This window comes from Saccoglossus kowalevskii, chromosome 11 (assembly GCF_978046115.1).
Source record: "Saccoglossus kowalevskii chromosome 11, keSacKowa6.1, whole genome shotgun sequence".
In the NCBI taxonomy this organism is placed as follows: domain Eukaryota; kingdom Metazoa; phylum Hemichordata; class Enteropneusta; family Harrimaniidae; genus Saccoglossus; species Saccoglossus kowalevskii.
The window spans coordinates 17,055,618-17,067,026 of record NC_140651.1 but is presented as its reverse complement, the minus strand read 5'-3'; the positions used below and the strand labels follow the sequence as shown (position 1 = coordinate 17,067,026).

General features: G+C 36.8%; 1 protein-coding gene across 1 annotated transcript; it reads left to right on the top strand.

Annotated features, from left to right (window-relative positions):
• The first annotated feature begins 245 nt into the window (after nucleotides 1-245).
• On the top strand, nucleotides 246-3,831 carry LOC100370108 (tubulin alpha-1D chain-like). The gene is made up of 4 exons (XM_002735542.4): nucleotides 246-354; nucleotides 599-821; nucleotides 1,259-1,407; nucleotides 2,357-3,831. The coding sequence occupies exons 1-4, from the start codon at nucleotides 349-351 to the stop codon at nucleotides 3,338-3,340; spliced, it is 1,362 nt and encodes a 453-aa protein (XP_002735588.2). The 5' UTR covers nucleotides 246-348; the 3' UTR covers nucleotides 3,341-3,831.
• The last annotated feature ends 7,578 nt before the right edge of the window (nucleotides 3,832-11,409 follow it).

The following is an 11,409-nucleotide window of genomic DNA, read 5'->3' as shown; positions in this document are numbered from 1 at the left end:
GTGCACAATGACGTATTCCCTTAATTTTGCTCCCATACGTCATGGGTCAACACAATTGGGTCCCGGTATTTTCTCGCACGAGTTACAAAAATGTTGCACGCGCAGCAACTATAACCGGTCTGGAAATGACTGGATATCCAATCCGGGGCAAGCTGAGTCATTGGAGGAAGTTATCGGAGACGATGACATCATTGTTTACCAGAAAGTATATAAGCATGTGCATCGTTGCAAATATTTCCATACTTCCCTTGTGCAACGACGCCTTAAAGTCACGACACACGAAGTTTAAACGTGCAATAATTTCAGTTCTTTTATTTTCGATCAACAAGTGACTCTGCTAAACTTAGGATGAGTGTAAGTGTATTTTGTGTGTTGTTTACGTCTTCCGCGTGCAGCTACAACCGCCAGGGAAATATTATTGTGCACGCATACTCAACGAGTAATTATAATTTATCGGTTTATTTATCATTGTCAATGGTCCCCGCTGTCAGTATCGTATACCATCCTCGGATACAGGCCATGACATGACGATATTAAATTTAGTATATTCCTCAGGCTGTACAGTGAATATTTACCATGATACATTTTGAATTCACAGCGTCAAGTCATTTCAGTTCATATTGGACAGGCCGGTGTGCAGGTCGGCAATGCATGCTGGGAGCTATATTGTCTGGAACACGGCATAGAACCCGACGGACAGACGCCAAGCGATAAAAATGTTGCCAACGGTCACGGTATTGGGGACTGCTTCTTCAGAGAAACGAGTGCTGGAAAATATGTCCCGCGGTCAATCTTTGTTGACCTTGAGCCAACAGTAATAGGTGAGTACAAAATGATATTATTAAATAATACAGTTGTTGGGTCAACACATTTTGATGAGCATGTCGAGCCGCTTCAGATAGTACAAACCTTAAAATGTATAATTAGCATTGGGTTTTTAATTCACTAAAAAAGCATACAAGATTTATGAATATGTTAAATAATATAAAACCTGAAAAATTAAATATATTTAGTGTAGAAAAGTTTTGGTTGGAATCGAGAAAACATTGGGTGATTTTCCGTTCACTGTGAGATTTAGCATAATACGCGAACGATGCCAAGTTTTGACATCACTACGGCGCCATGATCTTTGTTCTATTTTTACGCTTGATTTCACGCATAACGCGGGATCTCGCAGTTTTGTTATCTCCCACCTTTGACAGCGTTATTATACCAACTGTTCAACGTAAATATCAGTGCTTGTATTTTTGCTCCGTAGATGAAATCCGTACTGGTACGTATCGGCAACTCTTTCATCCCGAGCAAATGGTGTCTGGGAAAGAGGACGCAGCAAATAACTACGCCCGAGGTCATTGCACTGTTGGTAAAGATATTGCCGATTTGGTATTGGACAGAATCAGGAACCTTGTAAGTGGTATTTATATGTTGGTCACACGTTCGTCTTGAAGACACTATTTATGTTAGTGTGCAAAAAAAAAAAAAAAAAAAATTCTATACTTTTTACATATGTGAAATTTAATGCGGGTAGTCATCACCTGCGCATGTGTCAGATGGGCATAGCGTGTCATTGTTTACAAACAAGCATCTACCCATGAGCCTTTGCGTTTTTAGCGTGTGTTGTTATGATCGCTTAGGACTCAATTCCGCGCGTGCGCAGGTGACGACCCTCCCGCTTTAATGTTACAAGAATGAACAAATGAAATAACATTATGGGGTGACCTCAGTTCGGTGAAAATCATTGTACAAAAGGGAGTCAAATAGGATGTTCAATTGTTTACCATCATTTGCAAGGAACTCTCTCAACATTTTGTTCAGTGATATAGAGCGAACAAATTATGAATACTATTTTATAAGTTATTTGTTGATGCCAAGGACTATCACAACTTTTTTTACTGACGAGATGTGTTATGCGGTCTATGGAAATCGCTGCTACTATCACCTGCGCATGTGTCAGATGGCCATAGCGTGCCATTGTTTACAAGCAAGCGTCTACCCATGAGCCTTTGCATTTTAAGCGTGTGTTGTTATCGTCGCCTGGGACTCAACGACCCTCCCGCTTTAACATTTTTTTCTAAAAAAATAATGACTGTGAAAAAAAATATATTTTTCAAAAACTATTGCGCCATTTATGCATATTAGTGTCGGATCGGGATGTGTATTTTCATGATTATTAAAGCGCGGTGGTCATCGCGCAGCGCGTGTTCGAATTGTATGTAAATAAACAATGTATTTTACACGCGCTGTGTACGTCGCTATGCGTCCATATCGAATAGGACGCTGCGCGACGACCGCCACCCTTTAATCAGTTGATTCGAATATTGAAAATAATTGAATACCTGGTTTATTTACATTGCAGGCTGACCAGTGCAACGGTCTACAGGGTTTCCTTCTCTTCCATAGTTTCGGTGGTGGCACTGGTTCTGGTTTCACCTCCCTACTCGCAGAACGTCTGTCTATAGACTATGGTAAAAAGTCAAAACTGACATTTGCCATTTACCCCGCGCCGCTGATAGGGACCTCTGTCGTCGAACCGTACAACTCGGTGTTGACAACGTCATCATCCATGAATCACGTGGACTGTGCGTTCCTTATGGATAACGAGGCTCTGTATGAAATTTGTCGACGTAATTTAGACATTGAGCGTCCGACATACACAAACCTAAACAGGTTGATTGCCCAGGTTGTGTCGTCGACTACTGCTTCACTGAGGTTTGACGGCGCCCTCAACGTTGATTTGAATGAATTTCAGACAAACTTGGTACCGTACCCACGGATTCATTTTCCGTTGACAACATACGCGCCAATTATTTCTTCAGAGAAAGCTTATCACGAAAGTCTTAGCGTCGCTGAAATAACGAACGCCTGTTTTGAACCAGCAAATCAGATGGTCAAATGCGATCCGCGTCACGGCAAATACATGTCATGTTGTCTGCTTTTCCGAGGTGACGTGACTCCAAAAGACACTAACGCAGCCATAGCAAGCATTAAGACAAAACGGACGATCCACTTTGTCGACTGGTGCCCAACGGGTTTCAAAATTGGCATCAACTACCAACCACCAACCGTTGTTCCAGGCGGTGACTTGGCTAAAGTACAGCGTGCCGTCTGCATGTTAAGCAACACCACAGCCGTCGCCGAGGCCTGGGCTCGTCTCGATCACAAATTCGACTTGATGTACGCCAAGCGTGCCTTCGTCCATTGGTATGTCGGTGAAGGTATGGAGGAAGGTGAATTCTCAGAGGCACGTGAAGATTTGGCAGCCTTGGAGAAGGACTACGAAGAGGTCGGTGTCGATACAGTGGATGGGGAAGAAATATTAGAAGAACAGGACGAGTATTAATGAACTTATTAATTTCTCATCATTGTAATGAACCGGTGATACCACTAGTTCTATTAAATATATTTGTTTTAGAATGAACATTGTCATAAATGAATGAACCGTGTACCACCACCAACGTGCTTCTTGTTATATGTGATGAATTGGGCTTTCACTTTGTATATTGACAATGCCCCGGGTAACTTACATTTTAACATTAACTTACATTTTAACGTTGTACAGATTTACATATCGAGACTGCACATGTTACGTATATATCTGATTTACAACGTATATGTAGAGTGGAGGCCACATTTTTATTACAGTCACGGTTACAAATAAATAAGTTTAAGATCAGTCGCAAATTATTATTCCGTTACACAAATAATTGTAAATATTATTTTATTATTGTAATAATAATAGTAGTAATCTCTCATAATATTTTGTAATAATTATTAAACCACTGTGTTTTTTGTGACTTAATTAATAAATATCTATTATTATGATTATCTGGATATTAGGTTGGTGTGTCAATAATGGAACACTGTATAGTATGAAAGCCAATTTGGGACATTTTTCGCATCTCCACTTACTATCTACAAAATGTCACCAGTGGGCTTTCATAGTATAGTGACAGTATAGTTGCTGGAATATTTTACATGTTTATTATTTTAAAGAAACGTTCTAATTAAGCATGACATGTTTTAATTTTCTCGCCATCGGGTTTCATGATCTGTATAAAGTACGATTACGTTTATCTAAACACAAATCGACTTGTAGCTCCAATTCTTCCCATACAAGTGCACTGGTTGACGAATGTGTCAAGCCATCAGAGAGGGAGTTAGTGCATTTTCTAAAAACTTTCAAGTTGTTTCTTTTAACCTTCGCAAACACGTGACGACAGGTTATTGTTTCTGTTAATAAAATATTATTATTGTTGTTGTTATTTAACCCCCTCCCCCAAAGCGAAATGTCGTTCAGCATTGTACGTGTTTGATGGGTTAGTATTGTGATTGTTTGGTTCAATTTGAATACATTTTTGCAGGATTGTAGAGGTTGACCAGATGCACGCAAGTTGCATAAACATATACAGCAGTAGTCATCGAGCGATATCCTCGGGGGCGGAGCTACGTCACGGACGTTCTACGTTGCTAAGGCGCGCACCACTGTACCACGTATTTCTATGGGCTTTGTGCGCGCTGCTGTGGAACGCCGGTGGAGCCGGTGAAAACTCGAGAAAACAACACAAACTCAACTTTGAAGTAATCCTGAACAACCAAATTCATATATGTTACACACGTAGGGCTAATCTTGTTACACTGTTCAGGGGACTCTCATCAACCATCGCAAAGTACCGTTTCCTGCAAGTTTTTGGTCTTTGTTTTCACCACGAGGGTTGCCAGGCGGTAGAAAATGCCCTGATGCCCCCGAGGATACTGGTAATCTTTATGGAAGTTCGTCTCGTCTCGCAACGTTCATTTGGGTATGAGAAAACATGTCTCCGATAAATGTGCAGCCAAGTGAATAATATTTCACTGCAACAATCTTTTGACTCAAATACATAACTTGACCATGATCATCCTGATTTGGTATTGGTTAAAGTGGGTCAAGCCAAAAAGATTGTAGATAACATAATTATAGTTGAAAATACTTGGTTAAAATCTATGCAATCATTTTCTAGTGAGCCTGAAAGCCATTGTTTGTTATTAGCCATGAGCAACTAGATTTTCTGCTAAGGGAAGGCTTCAACATCCCTACCACATCCAAATTACTTGGTGTGTCTAAACGCACTGTATGGAGAAGAATGTCAGAGTTTGGACTTTCTGTGAGAGAGTACTATTCCACATTTAAGTGATGAAGAATTAGATAGTATTATTGAGGAAATTATTGTTAGGTTGCCAAATACAGGAATGAAACGAATGCAGGGACTCCTTCTTTCGCGTGGGATTCTTATTCCAATTTTTAAAATCAGATCAAGTCTGTGCCCTGTTGATCCAGAGGGTGTGGCTACAAGACAGTTGTATACAGTATGGAGAAGATCGTACCATGTTCTAACGTATTATGGCACATTGACGGTAATCACAAGTTTATTACCCATGGTTTATTAGGTAAGTTAATAACATATGTTGTACTAACCGAACTCCTGTCATTGCCTAGTGAGGGCATATTGTTATATTTCTAGAACTCGTGCTTCCCCCCCCCCATCTGTTGTATCACAGGTGGTTACACAAAGATGTGTTCTTTTATTCTCAGTATTTCACAGCAACACCTATACATTTGTTTGTTTATTTGTTCGCTCATTTTTGTATGTATTTATTTATTTATCGACACCTCCTGAAACTAGACATGTATTATCAGTTTCAACAATCGCTAGTCGTTATTTAACAACTACTTGCCTCCAGCAAGCAAATTGTAATTCGTGATGTACACATTACACTTGCACCTTATAATTATAACTATTATTATAATATGTGAATGTAGAACGTATATCACGAATTATAATTTGCATACAGTCACGAGGATTACAATAAGAAGATAGTTGTAATTAAAGATTAGTAATTATTGAAACTGATAATATACGTCTAAGTTATGGAATTGAGTCCCAAACGACGATAACAACACACGCTAAAAGGCTCATGGGTACACGCTTGTTTGTAAACAATGACATGCTATGCGCAGGTGACGACTCCCCCGCTTTAAAACAGTCATTTTTAGTAAGGCCTGGATAAATCAAGGAGTTGGTCGCGAATTACCATTCCTTAAATTATTTAAACAAAGATAGTGCGACATGGATTTCCAATGTTGGCAAGAACTTGAATTGCTCAAAACTTAACAAATATAAAAGATTTTTCAGCGGGAAAATATTATTATATTGAATTACCCTGATCAGACTGAGTGTCCGCACATCATTTAAATATAGTTGAACGCTGGTGACCTTGCCCTTTGTTATATAATATTCTCTTTATCATACCTTAGTTTGTTTCAATATGAATATGCATTGTCATAATTAATTTTGAATACAAACAAGTTTTAGGTTTGAAACAATGGGAAAGCAGTCTATCGAATGTCCTTGATAGACACCATCTTACAAAAACATTGGTGCCTAATTTGTTCAATTAATTTAAGGGACAAATAATTTCCAAATGCCTCATCTCAGAAAAAAGTGCTGCATTTAGACGTGAAAAAAACATGCAAGATAACAGAAAATATTAGCTGGTTCTCGTCCAAGTATTTTGTAAAGGTGTCTGTCAAAAATTAATGGTTCACCGAGACAAATATGAACTGCCTAATTATATTCATTGTGTGACTACTGTATTATTTGAAAAGTAAAAAAAACGCCCTCTACGAATAGCTATCATGCTGCAAGCTATGCTTTGTATGCAAGTCAACTTAAATAGTTTGTTGGTGTCAAGAATAGTCAACAGTACTGTTGCCTTCTGAAAATCTACATCTTCAAACACCAATCTTCGTTTTTGAAGTGCGTTTTTAAATTAGTATCATAACAGTTCCATCATACTGTTCTAGTAGCTGAAACAAATTGCTGTGAACTTTTCTTTAAGGATGTAGTAGACTTTCGCTGGGCAAAACAGAAAAAGCTTTATAAAAATAATAATGATTAATACCTTGCAACACTCTATCCAACAATTATGATAACACTAATGTCAATTACGTCACGTGACTGCTAAATAAACCAAATCGATTGTTCAGCTATTTTTACTGCTACTAGAAAACGAAAACAGTTAGCCAACACATTTTTATGAGAAAGGGAAGACTACAATGTTCTCAACAACAATGTAAAAGAGATACTTTCTGAATTGTTGGTGGAGTGTGGTGGAGAAGAATTCTGTAATAAATTAGAGTGCTCTATTTTCACAGGTCAATTAGTATTGAAATATTACTGATACTTGAAAAAAGATTTTACATTTTGTTTTCAGTTAATCTTGAGTTCAATCTCTGAAAAAAACAATGAAATCGGACAAGCACTGTTTGCGTAATCGTGATTTTTGTTGTTTTAGACACATTACGTTTCAAATGGCTGAAAAGACTTAAAAACCAAAAGTAGCACAGTCGAGAGGATATTTTCTGTTCAGCGCATCGTATTCAGTTATTTTTTGATGTTTAAGATAGCTATTGTGTTGGTTTTATAAAAATCAAAACAATCCGTTTGGTACAAGGCCGATAAAGTTATGAAAAAATCGATAATTTGAAAAAAGCAACGTGAAAACGAAGTATGGCCGCCCTTGAATAAACAGTGTAATCCCGTTATCAATTTAAGTTTATTTGCTTGACAAGCTTAGTTTCGAGTGTTATACCATAGATCTTAGAAGGTCTATGGTCATACCACATCACAAGAAACACTTTATGTACAAAACGTGATATGTGACCGTTAAACTTGAACACTGTAGTGTCTACGCCACCTTTCACGCAAATTTCGCGTGAGCCACGGCACCTGAACCAAGCGAAAATGTCATCAGAGCAGAACTACATAATGAGATGAGAGTACTCTGTAAAGCTACGCCTTTTTTTTAATTTTTACTAAAACTTTTGTTAAATATCGTAATTTACAAAAAAAGGCCTACTATTTGCTAACTGAATCCGTTTGGAAGCAAGTCAGTCAAGTACTGTCGTGAATTACAGGTCGTCGTTTTTGCTCTATAACTCTTACAATCTGAGTTTAGTTTAGTTGACTTGCATTACGATTGTTATACAATTATTACCAGCACAAAACAGTTTTCATTTCCAAGAGCTAAGAATGTACGTGTAACTGCTTTGTCTACGAACCACTGATGCGTCACTAAAATTTGAAAGTCAGTCTGCCGTCCCACATGACACAATGAATCTGATTATTCTATTTTTGACTACCTCGTATTCTTAGCCAATCCGCGTGCATGTGTTATGTTTGAAAGGCCGCATGTGCACCGGAGACTAAAGTGAGATTCCCAGCCATAACGAGATTCTTCATGGATGAATATTTTTCCCTTTTTACACAGAGAACATTTACAGTGGTCAGCCAGATTCGAAATCAATATATCCAGGCCGACGAGCCTCGTGTTATTAGCTTCACCACAAGCGTTGTCAGATACTGCAGACTTTGCTGGCGATATTTTCCGTTTCGACATGCTCATCCTGTACGTTGATGTCGTGTCGTCAGCCTCCAGTGACAGTATAGTGGTATCCTCATCGAGGTGGTTACGGTGGTTTCTTCAGTCTTAGTTGAATGTAAAATATAGGAAAAAGGGTATATTCGCTTGATTTTTTTCCCCCTGAACCATTCCTGCAGCTCCAAGCGAAAATAAAGTATTTTACAGTATTTAATAAAACTATTGTTGTACATTTGGACTGATGGTCTATGGTACGGAATAAATTTAAAATTATTTAAGAGAACAACGAAATGTAGTCGAGACATAGTTTTGTGAAGTTTTTATTGACAACAAATTATAAACGAAACTTTGAAACAACCTAAATGTTTCAGAGTGTGACGAAGTAACGATATGTTGTTTTCCTAAAGATGTAAAAGACATTTAAACAATGCATTACTAAAATAAAATATACACTGCTATTTTTACTCCACTAGTTACATAATATTCACTGTACATCATACTATGAAAAAAATACATACAGATTAAAAAGCTTCGAACAATTATTTAAAATATCTTGTTTAAAATTTGATTTTAAAAAAGTACACGTTTGTCTGTTCAATACCAAATGATTCCAGATGCGACTTTGAGTTAGATAAATACACTTAATTTTACATCTGTGGGTTTCAGTTTAATTTATCCCAGAGTACTTCTACCACAAGTTCAATTTAAATCGGATTTTTTCAGAAATTATGTTTTCATTATTAAACTAATCGCATCTGTGGATTACCCTAAAGCAAATATGAACCAAATTTCAATGAAATGTGATGAATATTCACCTTGTGAAAATTTAGCAATTAGTATGTTCGAATGCCAAGTCTTAATGTTGCATTGTTTTTAACTATTTATGTACCAAGATTCATTAAATTAAGTACTTGAGTTATCAGTGGAAAAGCCATAATTATGCAAATCAGGTAATTAATATGCACGATTTTCATTTAAAACTAATTAAGTCTGTGCATAATCCTAGAGCAACTATGTAATGAAATGTGATGATTAGGACGACATAGTATCAGCAGAAAAACCAAAAATTAACTTATTATGCAAAGATAAGTACCCACAATTTTACAAGGTCTGTGTATTGTCCTATGACATCTATGTAGCAAGTTTCATTGTAATGTGATGATTAGTACTTGAGATATCAGTAGGAAAAGAAGAAAATTTACTAATACTTATGCAAATTAGGTAAATAATATGCATGGGGTTTTCACCCAAAACTAATCAAGTCTATGTACTAAGTGTATCACCGGAACAGATAACAGAATATCTAATCATGCAAATTAAAAAATAAATATGCATGGATTTAAACCAAAACCAAATAAAATCTGTGTATTAACCCAGAGCATCTATGCATCATTTTTCATCGAAATATCAGTAGAACAGACAGGCAGGTGCACATACATGTACACATTCATACATACACACTAACTGTAAAGACTCCCACTGTGTGCTCGCACATGGGAGTCACCTAGAATATAACTAGATGGTTCATCTAAAAATAGGACTGATGTGACAACGACAAAGGGGAAACCTACCAGCTGTAAATACCACAAGCCAGAGTTACACTAAAACAGCAGGGTTATGAGCTGCAATTAACAATGACAATAATACAAAATTCATTTAAATAAAAAATCTATATTCAGTGTTTTTTCATTCATATCACATGCAAATAAGGCAAATGTACTCTTCAAAATGTCTTCTTATTTCACTCCCGACCAATTCCCATATGGAGTGGGGATTCCAGTTTCTAGTTTCACTTGGATCACTGTATGTCAGTTGCACTCAAGGTTAAATTCAGGCCCAATGATTAACTAGCAGCCTGTCGGCTGAAATGGCTCCACTGTTATCAATGCACGTTTCAATTAAAGAACTGAAGATATCATCAGAAAATGAACAATATGTACAGTATTAAAGCAATTGGACTTGCTGTTTTCCCAAAAAAATTCGAAAATATAACTTTCTATCAAAAATATTCATTAAAATTAGATAATCGAAGAACAAAATCATCACAGAATGAACAAATCTGAGAGAGGTCTACCTGTAGTACCTATGTAGTATATATAATATCAAAGCAAATCGACTTGCGGTTTTTAACAAGATGTCGAAATTATCACTTTTTACCAAAAATATTCATGAAAATTAGAGAATTTAAGATATCATCACGAAAAGAACAAATCTGAGTGAGGTCCACATGTAGTACCTATATATGTAATATCAAAGCAATTGGACTTGCGATTTTTAACAAAAAGTCGAAAATATCACTTTTTACCAAAAATATTCATCACAATTAGAGAAATGAAGATATCATAACAAAATGAACAAATCTGAGAGAGGTCTACCCAAGGTACCTACATACCAAGTATCAAAGCATTTGGGCTTGCGGTTTTCAAGAAAAAGTCGAAAATAGCATTTTGGACCAAAAATGACAAAAATATTCACTATAAATAAAACAATTGAACATATCCACACGAAATGAACAAATCTGAGAGAGAACCACCCAAGGTACCTTCCTAGAAAGTTTCACAGCTATACAGTTTGTAGTTCTTAAGAAGAAGTCGAGAATGTAAAGTTGATGCCGAAGGACGCCGACAGACAATCAGTAATACTATAAAGCTCAGCTCGACTTTGTCTAAAATGTCCCAAAACAAACCACACATGTAGGGGCAGTGTTATGTAATAAGTTTTAGTGCAAACAAGTCATGTATGGCACAGTCCCCATTAGTTATCAAATTTAAGATATATAGTTTTGTTATAGTGATATAGTTGGAACATAAACATGTCAGAAATATGGATCCAGAAGCTGATGCTTGATTATGATTTTTTAACATTAAAATGATTGTAATTCTTTCATCTGAGCGTCAAACAAGTACTTGGTGCATTGAATAAAACAAAATGGCTATCAGTTGGCCATTCTGAATCTGATCCGAAAAACAAAATGAAGTGCATCAGGGACCC

Coding starts and splice junctions, on each gene's coding strand:
- LOC100370108 (XM_002735542.4), top strand. Junction 822..1,258: donor CCTTGAGCCAACAGTAATAG/GTGAGTACAAAA, acceptor TTTGCTCCGTAG/ATGAAATCCGTACTGGTACG. Junction 1,408..2,356: donor TGGACAGAATCAGGAACCTT/GTAAGTGGTATT, acceptor TTTACATTGCAG/GCTGACCAGTGCAACGGTCT.